General features: G+C 35.0%; 4 protein-coding genes across 5 annotated transcripts; 2 read left to right on the plus strand and 2 right to left on the minus strand.

Annotated features, from left to right (window-relative positions):
- Window positions 1-4: 4 nt before the first annotated feature.
- Window positions 5-1,006, minus strand: LOC106791358 (mediator of RNA polymerase II transcription subunit 22). Its single transcript, XM_014756936.1, has 3 exons — window positions 737-1,006; window positions 532-664; window positions 5-418 (listed from the first exon to the last, which is right to left on the minus strand). Exons 2-3 carry the CDS (start codon window positions 632-634, stop codon window positions 99-101), a joined length of 423 nt encoding a protein of 140 aa, XP_014612422.1. The 5' UTR covers window positions 635-664; window positions 737-1,006; the 3' UTR covers window positions 5-98.
- Window positions 1,007-1,125: 119 nt separating this feature from the next.
- On the plus strand, window positions 1,126-7,731 carry LOC106791357 (gamma-aminobutyric acid type B receptor subunit 1). Of its 2 annotated transcripts, XM_014756935.1 has the most exons (12): window positions 1,127-1,669; window positions 1,821-1,919; window positions 2,001-2,135; window positions 2,218-2,388; window positions 2,504-3,002; window positions 3,216-3,343; window positions 3,576-3,868; window positions 3,972-4,215; window positions 4,331-4,574; window positions 4,681-5,075; window positions 5,181-5,319; window positions 6,934-7,731. In XM_014756935.1, exons 1-12 carry the CDS (start codon window positions 1,529-1,531, stop codon window positions 6,951-6,953), a joined length of 2,508 nt encoding a protein of 835 aa, XP_014612421.1. In that variant the 5' UTR covers window positions 1,127-1,528; the 3' UTR covers window positions 6,954-7,731. The 2 variants fall into 2 exon arrangements, with proteins under 2 accessions (XP_014612420.1, XP_014612421.1); XM_014756934.1 differs by lacking the exon at window positions 6,934-7,731 and having other exon boundaries at window positions 1,126-1,669; window positions 5,181-6,927.
- Window positions 7,732-8,059: 328 nt separating this feature from the next.
- Window positions 8,060-11,944, plus strand: LOC106791359 (probable nucleoporin Nup54). The gene is made up of 4 exons (XM_014756937.1): window positions 8,060-8,283; window positions 9,714-11,140; window positions 11,223-11,450; window positions 11,570-11,944. Exons 1-4 carry the CDS (start codon window positions 8,184-8,186, stop codon window positions 11,690-11,692), a joined length of 1,878 nt encoding a protein of 625 aa, XP_014612423.1. The 5' UTR covers window positions 8,060-8,183; the 3' UTR covers window positions 11,693-11,944.
- Window positions 11,945-12,155: 211 nt separating this feature from the next.
- On the minus strand, window positions 12,156-17,533 carry LOC106791360 (zinc finger protein ZIC 2-B-like). The gene is made up of 4 exons (XM_014756938.1): window positions 16,735-17,533; window positions 16,039-16,613; window positions 13,966-14,109; window positions 12,156-13,892 (listed from the first exon to the last, which is right to left on the minus strand). Exons 2-4 carry the CDS (start codon window positions 16,500-16,502, stop codon window positions 12,629-12,631), a joined length of 1,872 nt encoding a protein of 623 aa, XP_014612424.1. The 5' UTR covers window positions 16,503-16,613; window positions 16,735-17,533; the 3' UTR covers window positions 12,156-12,628.
- Window positions 17,534-17,821: the final 288 nt, after the last annotated feature.

Raw genomic sequence — 17,821 nt, forward strand, 5'->3', positions numbered from 1 at the left:
CATTTTATAGAATTTGATCTCATTTATTTTACTAAATATCACAAAAGTTTGTAATATCGTGAACAAAAAATTAGAAATTGCCTAAGATTTAACAGTTGTTATTTATATATAGAAGTATAATATTCTTCTTCTAAATCATACAAATCAGCTGCCATATCATCTCTCAAAGATGCCAGTTTCTGATCACATTCAGCTTGCTTTGTTCTAAACAATTTACTGTTATGAGCTATAGCATCATTGACAGACGGAAAGTCATTAAGAATCAGATATTGTTTTATATCGGAAACCAATTTCATCAGCGATTCACCAGCTCTAACAATGTTTGCTGCCCTAACATGCATTTCGAATGTGTCCTGCTCGCATTGAGCCATCCGTGAAAGTTGCGAATCATTTTCACCTTTAGCAAGCTTGACGATTTCTGAAGAAAAAGTAAGAGAATTAAAAGAAAAAGCATCTAGACAAAAGAACGTTCAAAACTGATAAAGAACAAAGAATAAAGAAGGTTCGATTGAAGAGGTTAGGAGGACGAACCTTCGAAATTTTCTAGCATCGATTTAACATCGTCCTTCAATCGCGTTGTATATGATTTCAACAAGGCTTCTTTACTCTGTGGCAATGCACGTTGCGCAGCCATGTTTTGGTCCAGTAATAATGCACTTGTATTCTTAAAAACAATAATCTTTTAGACTTGCAACGAACTAACGAGTGACTATGATGTTATTAAATTTGAACTTACCAACAATGTCAACCAAGTCGACGACGAAAAAAGAAATCAAATTACATGGTATCGGGAAAAGTAATATACGGATAGTATAAGGGTCATGTTAAAATAGAAACGATGCAACCTTAGCATAACTAACTAATAACACGTGTGTTTTCTCATGAGAGACCTCTCCCGGAAATTCTGCATTACCGACCAAGCAATGATACGATAAAAAGAACAAAATTTACTGATTATTTAATATAACTTCAAATTAAATTACAAAAAAAAGAAGCTTTTGAATAAGGAATTATAGTATGATTCATTTTGTTGTCATTTTCTCATCGATTTTAACAGAGAGAGAGAGAGAGAGGGAGAGTCTAACTATATGAACGTTCTTGATAGCCACCCTTTGTCCCCACCACTATTCCCAAGTCCCGGGATGGAATCAATATGAAAGCTCCCGCGAAACTTCCGTCTTCTATTAAATGGACTTTAACTCGGACAATGAGATGGTCGTCAGCTCGATAAACATCTTCTTCTTATGATAATGATCGAGTGTTCGCACATAGTAATTTATCAATTTTTAAATTGATCGTTTTGAGCGATCGCGCAGAAAGGAAAGTTGAAAAAAGATTTGTCGGAGAGGGTGGAAACACTTCAGTTTCGAGGTCGAAACAGAGTTGGTGCAAGAAGAGAATGAAGGCTATAAAAAAAGTCCGCCTTTCGAAGTCGCGTTCCTTCGGCGTGTCGTAGGGATAATTTAAAAATACGAAAGGAAAAAAAAGAGTAAAACCAGAGAGAGAGAGAGAGAAATACAACAACACAATGTTGGTCCTAATCATCTCCGTTTTGATGTTAGCTCGTACAGTCATCGCTTCGTTACCACCTCCTGATGAAAATGACAATGTCCTCCACATTGGTGGTATTTTCCCAATAAATGGAAAGGGTGGTTGGCAAGGTGGTCAGGTGAGTGTACACATTTTTACGCGTTTTAAATACTCCTTCCGTTATTCTATTTCCAATTATAAGAAATAAAATGAAAAATCAAACGATATATAATATGTTAAGATTTATTATTTTTAAATAAAGTATAAAGATTGAATGTATTCGTGATTAGGCTTGTAAGCCAGCCGTAGATTTGGCATTGGATGATGTTAATCGGGAGAAGAATTTGTTGCCTGGTTTCATTCTGAAATTGCACTCTAATGACAGCGAGGTAAGACGAATCGGCAGATGGATGGATAGGTAGTTTCTAATTTAATATATCGTTTGATAATTTATCGTATTTCTGTTTCAGTGCGAACCTGGCCTCGGTGCCTCGGTAATGTACAATCTGCTCTATTACAAGCCCCATAAACTAATGCTGTTAGCTGGATGTAGCACAGTTTGTACCACTGTTGCTGAAGCTGCGAAAATGTGGAATTTGGTTGTCGTAAGTAATTTTTCTTTTTCTTTTATCTTCAAAAAAAATTTGGGAAGAAGAAAAATAATCGAATAAATTATATTTTGTTTAGCTATGTTATGGTGCTTCATCGCCAGCTCTTTCAGACAGAAATCGATTCCCGACTTTGTTCAGGACACATCCATCCGCCACTGTGCATAATCCCACGAGAATCAAACTTTTACAAAAATTTGGCTGGTCCCGCGTCGCCATATTGCAGCAAGCCGAAGAAGTGTTCATTTCTGTCAGTTAATTTACATTCTTCCTGGATTATATAATATATATATATATAAATAATGTATTTTATACTCCTTGATAATTTTCTAACATATTGTTATGGCTTTTTTTCTATAACGCAGACAGTAGAAGACCTAGAAGCACGTTGTAAAGAAGCAGGAATAGAAATAGTCACTCGTCAGAGCTTTCTCTCTGATCCTTCAGATGCTGTAAGAAATCTGCGTAGACAAGATGCAAGAATAGTCGTTGGTCTTTTCTACGTTGTAGCTGCAAGGAGAGTACTATGCGAGTTATATCGTCACAATCTTTACGGGAAGAGTTATGTTTGGTTTTTCATCGGATGGTATGAGGACAATTGGTTCGAAATGAATCTCGATAAAGAGAATATCGCTTGTACCAAGGAACAAATGAGACAAGCTGCCGAAGGCCATTTGACGACCGAGGCTCTTATGTGGAATCAAAATAACGATACAACTATCAGCGGTATGACGTCGGAAGATTTCAGGCAAAAATTGAATAAAATGTTGAAGGAAGATGGGTATGACATCGATAACAATCGGTATCCCGAAGGTTATCAGGAAGCTCCGCTTGCATATGACGCCGTTTGGTCTGTAGCATTGGGTGAGCATGTCACTGTTATCAAATAAAAATGTCCAAGATATTAGGATACTTAACACATTTCTAGCTTTTTGTGTTGATATTTTGTATTAAATGCAATGAAACGAAGATCACGGTATTGTGATTTTTTACTAAATAATCAAATGATCTGAAAATGAATGAAGCTAGAATTGGAATTTAGTTGCTGACTAGAAACACTTTTTGTCTATCGATTAGCATTTAACAAAACTATGGAGAAGTTGAGTAAACTCGGCAAGAGCTTGAAGAACTTTACCTATACTGACAAGGAAATCGCCGATGAGATTTATTCGGCTATCAACTCGACGCAATTTCTAGGAGTTTCCGTATGTAAATAATGTTCAAATGTATAGGGTGTATAAAAATGATGTGTTCGCTTCTTCGTCGGATATTTCTTCTTCAATTCGTGATTCATTTTGATGAAAATTTTCAAGGTCAGATTTTTTTAACCATCAATAATTCATCCTTGAAGTTGTGGCTGGCCACATTTTACGAAACACTCTGTATATTTAATTACATATCAATCTTCAATAATGTATTCTTTGGCCCTTTGTACAGGGATACGTAGCTTTTAGTTCGCAAGGTGATAGGATAGCATTGACACAAATCGAGCAAGTAATCGATGGAAAATACGTTAAGTTAGGATACTATGATACGCAAAGCGACAATCTTACATGGCGAAACATGGAGCGTTGGATTGGTGGAAAAATACCTCAAGATAGAACGATAGTAAGGACGATTCTAAGAACGGTATCACTGCCTTTATTCATATGTATGGGAACTATATCGTCTGTCGGGATCGTTATAGCGATTATATTGATTATTTTCAACGTCTGGAATAGACATCGGAGGTGTGGAAGCATTTCTCGTTTGATAAGCAACGCTATACATCTAATTTACTTTCTATTATTTTCTTATGTTGCTCTCTATTTTCGTTTATCGTTGATTTTTTAGGGTAATAATGTCTTCTCATCCGGTATGTAACACGATCATGCTAGCCGGTGTGATAGCCTGTTTCATATCTGTATTTCTTCTTGGAATCGATGGCAGATTCGTTTCGCCTAATGAATATCCAGCAGTTTGTCAAGCCAGAGCTTGGATGTTGTCTACCGGTTTTACCCTTGCGTTCGGTGCCATGTTCAGCAAAGTATGGCGAGTTCACAGACTCACTACCAAAACGAAAGCTGATCAAGCGAAGGTAACTCACTTTGGTGTGCTTCTAATTCAACGTTTACTTATGATTATCACGAGTTTATTTACTCGTCCGTTAACTGCATCCCGTCAACTTAATCCCGTTTTTCCTTCTTTTTTAGTTGTTCATGGCCAAACAGAAAGTTTCATCTATACAGAAGAAGATTCAACCGTGGAAGTTGTATACTATGGTAAGCGGATTATTGGTTATTGACATCGTTCTTCTTGGCCTGTGGCAAGGATTTCATCCTTTACAAAGGCAAATCGAGGTTTTCCCATTGGAATCACCACCCACAGGGGACGACGATGCGAGAATAAGACCGGAATTAGAACATTGCGAGAGCGAACACAATAGCATATGGCTCGGTTAGTATATAGATTTTTCTTATATATAATACAAATGAAAATATACAAGATGTTCCATTTTGATTTTACCATTTGTATCGATTAAATGTACAAATTATTGTTCTAGGATTGATATATGGTTACAAAGGTGTTATTCTGGTTTTTGGATTATTCCTGGCATATGAAACTAGAAGTATCAAAGTGAAACAAATTAATGATTCGAGATACGTAGGCATGTCAATTTATAACGTAGTTGTACTATGCCTTATAACAGCCCCTGTTACGATGGTTATCGCCAGTCAACAAGATGCCAGTTTTGCTTTCGTAGCATTAGCGATTATATTTTGTTGCTTTCTCAGCATGGCGTTGATCTTTGTACCAAAGGTAATAGAAGTGATTAGGCATCCCAGGGATAAGGCAGAATCAAAGTACAATCCTGATGTATGTTTATCAAAGGAGGACGAAGAAAAATACCAAAAATTATTGAGCGAAAACGATGAATTACAAAAACTCATTGCCGAGGTAAAGTGTTTATTGTTTGTATTCATTTTGTGGACATTTTTTTTGTAAAAAAAAACATATAAAAGTCATATATGTTTTTTTTCTTTTTTAACTTGTTCGCTGCAGAAGGAAGAAAAAATCAAGTTGTTGAAACAAAAGCTTGCCGAACGTGACTTATTAAAAGGAGGAGGTGGAAATATTGGAAAGGATTCCTTGATTGTTGCTGATTTTGTAACCGGCGAGGGAACTTCGGATAGTGCAATCGGTGGGGGTATTTCTGTTAATACAAGATCCTCGCGAGCTTCCGCTTCCGATTTTGAGTTATCGGAATCGTACTTATAAATACCAATTACAATTCGATCAATCGATTCATTTAACAGACGTTTCAAATAAACCAAAGTTTTGTGTACTTTTTGTACCAAGACTATGGTATCGCAATAGTCATTGTCACCAGTATTTCACAATTGTATCACGAATAAAAAATACCGTTATTTCTGAGAAAAAGGTAAGAGAAAGAAAATAATGTTAAAAGAGAAAGTCGAATATCGTGTTAAGTTAGATAAGCATGCGATGTTCAACGTTTACTCGCTTAGATTCGTACGAATACTAACGAAAAGTGTATTCTAGATTTCTATATTTGTGTAAATGTGTAAATGTTGAACCGTCTGAAGTATTCGAAAACGCAGGAAAACTTAAATACGCGATTGAATTCGTAATTTCGTGTTGATGGTAACTCGATCGAACGTTACTTAAGATTCGGTAATTCGGTGATAACCAGATCAAATGTCGGCCTAGACTATTTCAAGCTGTTCTCTCCCCTCCCTCCCCCCTCTCTCTTATTTTCCTTTGACGACTGCAATATTCTAGTGTTCTTTTAATAATTATAAGATTTTGCTCATAATAAAATAAAAAATGATACAAAGTATTATATAAATAGAGCATACAGAGAGATCATAGCACAACTTTGTTTGAAAATCCGGCAAACTTCGTTTTACGGAATCCGATCTTAAGGACCAACCTCTAAATCCTAAATATTATATATTCCTTCGAATATTGATTTTAGACAATTATAAATGTCCAATGGAGGCAACTCCTACATCTCTAATAAGTAGATATTCAGAAAACGAGAAACTTGGGTTCGAGTCCCAAGTTCGAGTTCCAGACCAATATTTTTCGCTAATTCTACATTAAATGTAAATTTGTAATTATCCTAATCACCGACCACGTCAAAAATTCCCGGGTCCAAAGAAATAACATATATCCGATCGTTTTTTGACGATACGCAATTCACAACAGAAGAGATACAGAATATTTATTTATTTATTCTTGCAATTGAAAGTTTAATCTACATATAAATATTATAGGATAAAGATATGTGGTGGTAGATTTATTTGTCACCTAAACAAATCTCTGTCCCTGTGGCATCGAATATAGTTTATTATCGAATAAATAAATTTAGATGAAGCAATTGCAGTTAAATCTCGTTAGATCATACTCGTTATTCTTTATTTTCTAACCGATGTAAGCCTCATGAAGTCTGCTCCCAAATTTTGTAACGTTTCAATTTAACGCTTCCATGCTGATGATTGATATTATCTATTCGCAAATACCAATAATTAGATCCTTAAAAAATATTAAAAATGCTAACGAGATTTAAACGCTCACATAGTTCGACCATTCATAAATAATTTGGGAGTCTTGATGAGGTGTGCTATTGTAATTTTATCTCAATTATACGATATAAATAATCGTTTTTCCATATAGAAATTCAAATATTATATATTTGGCACTTGCATTATTATTTATGAATGGCATTACTCTTTTAAAGTTTTTTTTTCATTACATTTCAAGGATATGGTTTCTGACTTCTTGTTTCTAGATACGGACAACATCGGCTGATTACAAGATTATCATCAGCTACAAATAATATCAAAGCAATATGCACGAACGGGCTAAAAGTTTACGACAAAAAGCTACCTTTTAAAATTTAATATTAAACATACTTGTGCAATCATCGCGCATCGATTTCCAAAGCTTTTTTTGTGTTGGACAGGAACAAATGTTATCCATAATCTCGAAATACAATTTCATCATTTAATATATAATAAGGATTGTCCATTCCCTAAGAATCATTTCGTAATTTACTAAAAAGTAAAAGAACCGTTTCGCGTTTCTAAAACGCGATAACACGATTTAACTGCAATTCGCAAATTATTATATTATCATCATTATCATTACAATATCATTATTACTATTACTTTTTTTTCTCTCACATTAGACAATTGTGTAGCTAATGGTCAAACGGGTTTCCTTTATGATTGTAGTTTTATAATGCGTTGAAAATTATTATTATTATTAATAATATGTACGTACAACGTAGATTAAAAAGTAAACTATAAGCACAAGAGCTGGAATATGCGTGTTTTATCTGCGGATCTGCGCTTTCTTTAGAAATTTTATCAACAAAATTAATTGATATCGTTATATCGTAATCGTGTTCACTACACAATATTTTTTATTGTGTCTCATTTATTTACGATCACGTAAATGACATACTCAAATTGTATATTTATAATAGCATTATCAAAATGTTAAAGAAAGTATCTTATATGTACGTTGGTATATGAAGATATTTATTTTTAAGTTTTTCAATTATAAACTTCGTTAAAAACTGTAAGTGGGTGCGAATCTATATTATTTCACCCTATATCGTAATTACATTTTTTTCGATTAAATTTGGAAATATTTGATCGAATTGATTAAAAATGATTATATTATATTATCATTTTTCTTGTTATATAATTAAAATTTAATGGAATCTATTATTAGCAATCTGATAAATTAAAGTTATTTTTTTGTCCAAAAAGATAGGATATAATAAAGAAATTTCATTGTAAATAATAGAATTGCATAATTTGTTTTAAAATATCAAATCGGCATGATATATATTTCGAATTTCGCGCGATCTGTCTGCACCTGTACCGACTAAGCACGACTTGCATTTTCTTAACATATCCCGCCATATTGCTAGTATCGTTACTGCACAGTAGTGCGTGGTTTATCGTTGTTAATCATTGTTTTAGACGCACAGTATCTTCTTTTACTTATTTGTGAATCGTTTATCGCAAAATGTCGTTTGGAACTGGATTTGGAGCCAACACATCGGCACCAGCTTCATCATTTAGTTTTGGTTCGACAGCTACTGCAGCTCCCACACCAATTAAGCTGGGTAACTCACATTCTTTTAGGTTATATCATGCTTGCGATATTGCAGTTTTAATTACTTCTAACAAGTATCTCTTTATTTCTCATTTTTTACTATCTTCTATTATGAAAGATTATTTTATAAATGAAATATGTCCTGATAGAAAGTAAGATACGGATATTTAAGTAATACAAAATGTGTCAATTTTTAGGTTAAAGTAGTTTGCATTTCTGGCGCGAAATTTCTATAATGTCCATTTTTAATATAAAACATTGCAAACTTTTTATGGGGTTCAATATTTTTCAATAATTTATTATTTTTTCAAATAGCTACTACTTGTTTTACTAGTTGTATCTGATATTTTTTCCGTTCTAAGAAGCGGCCGATTTAATCCATTACATTCAGGATCACAATCAAAATCGTTTCTTTTACAAAAGTAGTTTTTCCTTTTTGTTTTGGAAATCATGCATGCTGTAATGCAACATAGAAATAAGAGAATCAAACATGCAACGGTTAATATTACAAACACAACGGAGCGAGTTGTATGTCCAGACACAGTAGAATTGTTTGCCGATATCGTAGTATGAATGACATTAGTCATTGAGTGTGATACAGTTGTTTGATCTATAATTTGTATGTTAGATGCAGTATCTTCAATATAATACATTTCGCTTGGTATTTTCCCAACAGTTGTTATCATAATTTCTGCTGTAACGTCCTAAAAGCAATTATAATAGATAATAATATAACAAATATTTTGGAATTGTAATTAAGAAAACGTACTCCAATTGCCTGATCCGTAGTACCAACTTCATTCAAGGTTTCGGTAGAGAAATCCGGAGAAGGAGCATTGATTTCTCTTAAAACTATTTGGTTATTAGATGATGTCACTCTTTTAAAGAAATTAAGCGCCATATCCTTAAATTTAGGATGCTAAAGTATAAAGATAACATTTTCACGAGATATTCGATGATACGAAATTGAGTTAAATATTTAAAATCTTACGTGCAACTGATTTTGTTGACTCATAAAAGACATTGTCTGTTTTTAATATTTCTTCTGGCCTAAAGAAAAAATTTTTCACACAACTTTGATACATAAATTATTTTATGTTTAAAAACATACATCTGTATTAATACGCAAGAATATGTTCCGTTTTATGTTTCCACGGGATGTTTTGATAAAGATTATATTTTTACATTTATAATTTTCTGCAATTTTTCATTATTTCTTTATACACATGTAAAAATAATAGTATAAACGAATTATCATTAATGAATCTAAACTTTTGTGTTTAATGTATGCTTTATTGATATTGTATAAACAAAAGTTAGTGAAATCTAAAAACTAGTTAACTTCACATTGAATATTCATATTTTTACCATTTTTTTTTTCACAAACTCAGGAATATTAGAAATCGGTTTTCTTTAACTTTAAATAAATTTTGATAACAGGATTTGGGACTCCAGCTTTTGGATTCAATACACCAACAACTTCGGCTTCTAATCTTTTTGGCACTCCGTCGACTCAAACTACTGCATTTGGAACAGGAACAGGATTTGGAACACCAGCAGCTACAGGCTTTGGTACTATACCAAGCACTGGATTTGGAACAACTCCTGCATTTGGCACTCCAGCTACCAGTGGTTTTGGTACTGGATCAACTTTTGGTACCACTTCAGCAACAACTACTGGATTTGGGACTCCTTCGACGTTTGGCAGTACCCCTGTTCCTTCAACTGGTTTTGGTGTATTTGGTACAACGACAACTACAGCATCATTAGGATTTGGTGGATTTAGTGGATTTGGGACCACGACCACAACTTCTGCGCCAAGTTTATTTAGTGGTTACGGTACAGCGAGTACAGCTCCATCGACAAGTTTTTCCTCATCTATTGGCGGTTTTGGTAGCTTCGGTCAAAAACCTACAACAACAACTGCTATCACAGGTTTTGGCACGCAAACAACAGGTAGTATTTTTGGTTCTACTGGTTTTACTGGATTTGGAACTGGGATACAAACGCAACAACAGCAACAACAAATACAACAGCAGCAACAGTCTATTTCTGAAGCACTTTATAACGCCGTGTTTAATTGTCAGCTTTATAATGACGAACGAGATAATACGATTGCTAGATGGAATCTCATTCAAGCATTGTGGGGTACTGGAAAGGCTTATTATTCGGTAAATGCGCCGCCAATCGATTTGAATCAAGAAAATCCATTATGCAGGTTTAAGGCCATCGGCTATAGCCGTATTCCCGATGCTGATAATAACGATGGATTGGTTGTAATTTCTTTTGGTAAGAAAGAAAAGATGGTAACGGAAGGGAAACAACAATTAATTGCATTCTTACATGGTATTCTTGGAAATAAACCTAACTTAACAGTGATGGTTGATAGTATAAAGTCAACAGGAAAAAATAAATGTCAAGTGTCTATTTTTATTTCTGAGAAAGGAGTAACTGGAAGTTCAAGAAAAATTCCTGCTAATGAATTAGTTGCTTATCTTTCTCAGCCTATGCAAAAACAACAACTTGTGCAAAATGGTGTAAAGGACGTATTTCCGTTTGTTAAATTGGATCCTACTCAATTGAAAGAATATTTAGATAATCCACCTTGTTCGATTGATCCACGATTGTGGAAACAGGCTCAATTGGACAATCCAAATCCAGAGATGTATATTCCTGTACCAATGATAGGTTTTCAGCAAGTGAAATATAGACTGAAATGTCAGAAAGAAGAGACCGCTAGGCATAGAGCTTTTCTAGATATGGCTGCAGAAAGAATTCAAGATTTACAGAGGCAGCATACTGCCATGCAAGCAAAATTAAAAGAGCATAGGAGAATATTGTTAGAACTACAGCATAGGGTATTACAGGTAGAGCAATAATTAATTATAACACTAATGAATATATTAGTTGAAAATACAGTTTATGAAATAATTGTGTAATATTTTACAGGTATTGGTACGTCAGGAAATTACTCGCAAAGTTGGTTTGTCGTTACAACCAGAGGAGGAAACTTTGACTCGTAGATTTGAAACTATGCATTCACAGATAAGTGCACCTACACAATTTAAAGGAAGAATCAGCGAAATGTTATCTCAGCTTAGAATGAGACGACATATAGATAGTCAAAATCAAGAAAGGTATACGATGGATCCGATAGCACAAGATGATATAAAAACGGTAATCTTATATTTAAACGTTTATTTATGATATTAATTTATAATTAAATTCGTTCATGTGTTGATCGAATTAACATTTTTATCGATTTATTTATTAAATAATTATTATTTTGATATCAGTATTTAAGTATGGAGCAACAGGGGATGGCTCAACTAATCGATACAATAAATGCCGATTTGGTAAGTTTAAAAATAATTAAGGATGGTATGTCAGATCTTTTATTGAGTCACAGTATACCCTGAAAGACATTGTAGTAAAAACTATGAAATTATGCGAACAACGCGTTCGCTCTACAGATTGTGATATGTTGATCGCATCGGATAACATATCGACAGTGTTGTTATACAAATTATTGCTATTCGATCGAAGTTTGCGAAAGCTGCCAAATACTTTATTCAGCACATTTGTTAACAACTTGTGCCATATGTGTTATCATTCCATAAGTCTGTCTATTATTAAAATTGAGTAATGCAGTAAAACAAAAGAAAAGCTTTCAATTTATGGTAGATGTGTATTAATTTTGTTACTAAATATGATTTATGTGAATTACCTGCAGTTCTTGCTGACTACCTGCGTCGTTTTACTTGTTTAATGTCGTTTTCATTACCGTTGAAATAAAAATTATACGATATGGAGAAAGAAGAATAACAGTGTTGGGTGTTTGTTAAATTTAAAAACAAGAAATAAATAATTTTTACATAAATAATATATTTTTATTCATTATCTTTCTGAAGTAGAATGCGCTTTCAAAATCGGGAAATTGCATTCCTGGTTTATTAATATTCAGGTGGATTGATCGCTTGTACGAACGTGCGTACATATATAATATATATATATGTATATATTTTTGTCTATTTACATATATTACATATGCATGCTTTTTAAATATAAAACATAGTAATAGTGTATCGAGATATTAGAATGCGATTTCAAATTATTGTAAAGAAAATCATATTGATCGTGTGTAATATATACATAATTCGTAGCATTATAATTTAAGATAAAGTCTTTTCTTCATCTACTAAACATCTTTCAATATTCGTCAATTTCAAATATTTAACACTCGAGATAACACATTCATATATACGTTATATTTTAAAGATCCATTAAGGCACAACAAATGAAGGTAAGCTTTTTGATAATTTTGTTGTAAAAATTTTCTTTTAGATACACTACCATTATTTGTTAATTGTTAGGTCCAAGGGAAGATCTTCTTCCATTTCAGTAATATTCTCGGTTTTAACTCTGAGATCTTGTCCGCAAGTATTAGTATTGTCAACAATATTGGTCCACATATTTTCAAAGCCATATTGCAGATCAACCGAACCAAGAAGATGCTGAAAGAGGGGATTTCGCGACTTGAGTATAAGATCAGAAAGCATCTTAGTTTTTTCCAAAATACTGTTATTACTATGAACGCAACATTTGTGACGGCAACAGCACTCTTCTACCATATCTTTATTCGTTTTCTCTTTTATTGGCTTATGCTCGACCACTTCTATCTTAACGTCTTCGGCTCGCTTTATCACAGAGTTTCTTATAATATCGCAACCGACGTTGCTCTCTTTTTTGCAAGGTGTACTATTAACAATTGAATCGATATTTCTATAATCGACCGTGCTTATGTTACTCTGACATTCCATTGGTTCTTCTGTTTTAATTGGTGTCGATTGCATACCAATTCGTATGGTCATTGTTTCTGGAACGTGTCTTGGACTAGTACGAGGAGATATCATGGAGGAACAATCCTTTATAATTGTATTACCAATCGTATTCGCGTAGATCGGATTCACTTGGATTCTATCCGGTATTATATAGCTATCGTCATATATTTTCGAATAAATTTTGACTTCTTGTCCATAGGAATTTTGTAGAATATCATTTTCTTTCCGTTGATCCTGCAGATTGTACATGTTGTTCCATTCGACAAAGTTCTTCTGCTCCTCGAAGCTATTGCTCGCCTTTGGACTCGAGCAAGAGGTGTTGCTACTTCCGATGCTGGAATCCTTTTTGTCGGATTCAGAATGAGTAGTACAACTGCTGTTTTGTTTCTCGGGTGAGGTAGCATCGAATCTCGTTTTATCTTGTAAATGGTTATCATCTAAACTTTTCTCCTGCACTTTATCATTGTTGTTTACATAGTGCCTGTAAGTTTTAACGTGTTTTCTTAGGGACGAAGGATCCGTATACCTTTTTGGGCATCCCGGAACCTTACAACAATACGGCTTATCGACGGCATGAGTCCTGGTATGTTTGAATCTATCCGAGGAATTAGAATAGGCCTTGTTGCAACCTTCAACAGGACAGACGTACGGACGTTCACCAGTATGGGATCTAGCATGAATCTTTAGGTTCTCCGCCCTGCTGAAACTCTTATCGCATTGAAAACAGTGATGTGGTTTCTCGTTTGTATGCGTACGGACGTGGACCAACATCTTGTACCTAATCAAGTAAAAATGTCAGTTATCTTCCTTATTTACCTGGTTAGTTCACATTTCAAAATGAACTTCCTTACCTGGCATTAAATCCACGTTCACCTCTCGCACATCCTTCCCATCCACAATAGAACAATCCTCGAGCACCAGGCGCAGCGTGTAGTCTCGCGACGTGTCCAGCAAGCTGTTCCAATGATGCGAACCATCGGCCACAGTTTTGCCATCTGTAAGATAAATTCCATATTGTCATTATTTACTTGCATAGATTTACATTTTCTCGGAACTTTTAATCCAATATATTATCTTATGATTATTCTCTTTGAATGAATGAGTAATCTTACTTTATCTAATACGATTTATCAATGAGGACCCCCCTTTTAAAGAAACAGTTTTGCAAGAATAGAAATGCAGTTAGTGGTTTCTAACTATAAGTCGGCTCTGAGAAAGTAACTGATACGAAGATAGCTCGGATGATCGAATGCCACATATAAATATAGATCGGGCTTGGATATAAATTTATGAAAAGTATCGTTGTTGTGTGTATGATTTGCGTCACAAATATATTCATTGCGAATTGTACGGACAATTGATATCAATTCTGATCATTTAGCGATTGGCGTCATTTGACACCAGTTTATCCGTTGGTCATTTCAAGTTTTTATCTCTTTCTCGCTTGCAGTCCAGTGACTTTGTATTCCGTTAATCGGATACGACGTGCAGCAGGGGTTCGTAGATCAAGGTGCATTCGAAGAACTTATTCTCATGCTGACGATCGGGAAAAGGAATTCGATTTTTGTGTTGTTAATGTTCGACAAAACAAATTCCTTGAAAATAAAACGGTAAACAATTATCTAGAAATTAAAACGACTTTCTATCCTCTTGCTCTCTTTCTCTCATATGAGATTATCTTGCGACTTGATCGAAGCATTTTTAACGCAAATCCATTAGTATCAGTGAAATTATAAGACAAGACTTTTTGAAGCTTTCGCATAATATTTTTCTATATTTTACATTGGTTGCCATTACAAAATCTTTTTACGTGAACATATATTTGAGACGAATATAAAATTCGAACATTCTTATAAGTATATTATATCTTTGTATTTTTATGTTTTTTTTTTCTTTAACTCTTTTACCGCGCGTTTTGTATCTACAAGTGAACAAATTTCTTTCTCGACGTAGAACAACAGAACGTTTTGCTTTTCGAGTTCTGCAGCCAGTCATCGAACCCGAACGAGGAGTGAAAATATTTTCAAATCTGTTTAGAATATACTCGAGGGAATCTCTGATATCGTCTAGCTTTTAAGATAGTAGTGAACTAGTTGCAACCGGAATATGCCGCGTTGCAAATGTATATTTTACAGATACACGTGCACGTGTGCAAGTGTGTACGAAAGAGATAAATTAAAGTCGTTTCGAAAGCGAGCAAATAAGAAAGAGAAAGAAAAAAGGAAAAACAAAAAGCCAGACCAACGATTAGATAGAAAAGTTAAAATGCCTTTCCCCCACACCCCTTTTAAATAATATTCAAATTAATACACATTCTCAACGAGTATATAAAATAATAATGAAATTATTTTAGCTAATCGAAGAGCAACTCCTCGCAAGAAGATCGCGATATTTGTTTCCTTAATCGCCTGGAAAGTACAATAAACTCAATGTTTGCAGATAAAATATGAACTCGCAAGTGGCGCGAGAGAACCTGTAACATATGTCATTATTCTATTATTATTTTTGTCGCGAATATGTGCGCAGAAGAAGCAGAAGAAGGATAAGAAATGCAAAAAGAAGTTTTTATTAATGTAAGATTAAAACATTTGTTTCGATAAATACGATAAAAGGTGTATGCTTTAATCTTCAAGCTAATTCAAACGATGTAAAGCGACTTTAGATAAAATGTTATTATCGAGTATCAGGAAATATTAGAAAGATCTATTATATTATATTTTATTTTTAATAGATTCAATGTTTCGCGATTCCAATGTTAATAAATTGCGTTTTATTTTATCCCAGACATTATCAATTAGATGTTGAAACAGACTGTTGAAGCACAAATTGTTATCGCTGTAGAATAAGATCAGAGAGATAACATAAAATACAAAGGCAAATGAATTTGATTTCCGTAAAGAGTAATTTATTTTAGTTGGTCTCACCTGCATTTGAGTTGGGCATTTTCCCCCCTCCGAACGGAACCTAGCTCGAGACTAGAACTGGAGGCATCGGAATCACTGTGAGCAGGGCTCGGCGGCGGGCCCCCATTTCCGAGTCCAACAACGGCAACGGCAGCGGCAGCAGCAGCAGGAGAGGGTATTCCGAGGCCGGGCAAAGCGACGACGCTCGTAGAATTTGGCAGCAGTTCCTCCTCCGTCGGCATCCTTCGAGGCCAAACCGGAAGGTTTAGCGATCCCTGCCGTTGCTGTTGGTGGAGCTGGTGATGCTGCTGGTGGTGATGGTGTTGCTGCTGGCTCAGGCTCCCGTAGTCGTAGTAACTCGAGTTGGAGTAACCGGAAACCGGGTTGTAAAAACTCGGTATCGCTCCTAGCAGGGTGCCAGGATAACGAGCGGCACCGTAGGGACCAACGTGGCTTGGCATTCTGCCCGGAACGTAAACGATCATTTTTTTACCCTTTTCTTTTTTCCCCTTTGCTTCCTTTTAAAGAAGAAAACCTCGTCGGATCTACCCAAAGACGTGCAGATTTTGGTTTTAATTGCTGCTTCGATCGAAGATCTGTTTCGGTAAAAAAAAAAAATGCAGCTTCTTCTTCCCAGTAATCCCTCCCTTTTTCCTAACTTTAACTTCGATCCTTAAGTGCAAAAAAATGCAAAAATCTCAACTATAGCTTACGTACAAGACTTAATTAATCTTATAAGAGAGGAAGGTATCTGGAAATGATCAACAGCAAGACAACTCTTGGCACCAATTCTTTCCTTAACTTTGAACAATTTAACGAATCGATAGTATTCCTTATTCCCTCCAAAATTTCTCTTACCAACGACAATTTTGTTCTCAGAATTGATTTAATCGTCAAGGAAATCGATCGATCGATCTTCCTTCCATCGAACGACCACCACAACAAGACTTTTCAGGTCTTGCTGATTATCGATAGAACGAACCCTTGATTTCTGAGCTAACCGTATAAAACGCCAAGTCGTGTTGCCGGTATTAAATGAAATACACACACGCACTACTCGCCACTCTTTCTCAGCTTTTCGCACCCCCCTTTTTTTAGCACTTAGTCCGAGTCCGTATCGTCAGATGTATTTGAACCGGTTCGACTTGAGTATACGGTAGCTCAGGAATTGTTTGCTGTATTCGATTGAGAACATAACGATGCTGGCAACTGACGTCGGTCGTCGATCGGTTAAACGTGGCCGTGGCAAAAGATCTTTTCGACTAATCCACGTGATTCCTTTTTTTTGATCTGTTCCCTTGTCTAATTAAACGAAATTGTAAACCGATTCCAATCGGTGCTAAGATAACGAGACTTTCATCTTTCCTTTTTCACTATTAGGATACAGTCAACCGAAGAGATATTCTTCAACGCTTATCTCAGATATTTTTTATTTCTAATCAACGCGGCAATAGAACCGGAGTAGATCGATGCTTTTTTTTATCAGACAATAATTTCAACACGACACATAAGAAGAATCTTTGAAAACTGGTGTCTCCGGGGAACGAAGAAGCTTTATATATTAGCCAGCTATCGTCTTTGATGCCCCCACTTTCTAGTTTATTCCGTTGACGATGACGATGACGACGACGACGAACGATAACAGACTCACTTAAGAAAAGAACGAGAAGGAGACAGCCTGTAATGTATCGTGAACTCATAGACGTCTCTGCTGGTGCCGCCGCTGCTGACATACATCATAAAACGAGACAGTGTCGCAAAGGATGGATGAACGTTCGAACGATCTTTCATTAGTGGTCAATCC

The sequence above is a fragment of the Polistes canadensis genome, unplaced genomic scaffold, assembly GCF_001313835.1.
Source record: "Polistes canadensis isolate GaletaPanama2010 unplaced genomic scaffold, ASM131383v1 scaffold_300, whole genome shotgun sequence".
In the NCBI taxonomy this organism is placed as follows: domain Eukaryota; kingdom Metazoa; phylum Arthropoda; class Insecta; order Hymenoptera; family Vespidae; genus Polistes; species Polistes canadensis.

Excerpts from the sequence above, each read along its gene's own strand:
- LOC106791358 (XM_014756936.1), bottom strand. The coding sequence starts at position 634 with ATGGCTGCGCAACGTGCATTGCCACAGAGTAAAGAAGCCTTGTTGAAA. Across the intron at positions 419-531 it reads GATGCTAGAAAATTTCGAAG|AAATCGTCAAGCTTGCTAAA; the intron begins GTTCGTCCTCCT and ends CTTTTTCTTCAG.
- LOC106791357 (XM_014756934.1), top strand. The coding sequence starts at position 1,529 with ATGTTGGTCCTAATCATCTCCGTTTTGATGTTAGCTCGTACAGTCATC. Across the intron at positions 1,920-2,000 it reads TGCACTCTAATGACAGCGAG|TGCGAACCTGGCCTCGGTGC; the intron begins GTAAGACGAATC and ends TTTCTGTTTCAG. Across the intron at positions 3,344-3,575 it reads CGCAATTTCTAGGAGTTTCC|GGATACGTAGCTTTTAGTTC; the intron begins GTATGTAAATAA and ends CCCTTTGTACAG.
- LOC106791359 (XM_014756937.1), top strand. The coding sequence starts at position 8,184 with ATGTCGTTTGGAACTGGATTTGGAGCCAACACATCGGCACCAGCTTCA. Across the intron at positions 11,141-11,222 it reads TACAGCATAGGGTATTACAG|GTATTGGTACGTCAGGAAAT; the intron begins GTAGAGCAATAA and ends AATATTTTACAG. Across the intron at positions 11,451-11,569 it reads CACAAGATGATATAAAAACG|TATTTAAGTATGGAGCAACA; the intron begins GTAATCTTATAT and ends TTTTGATATCAG.
- LOC106791360 (XM_014756938.1), bottom strand. The coding sequence starts at position 16,502 with ATGATCGTTTACGTTCCGGGCAGAATGCCAAGCCACGTTGGTCCCTAC. Across the intron at positions 14,110-16,038 it reads AATGCCCAACTCAAATGCAG|ATGGCAAAACTGTGGCCGAT; the intron begins GTGAGACCAACT and ends TTTATCTTACAG. Across the intron at positions 13,893-13,965 it reads GAACGTGGATTTAATGCCAG|GTACAAGATGTTGGTCCACG; the intron begins GTAAGGAAGTTC and ends TTACTTGATTAG.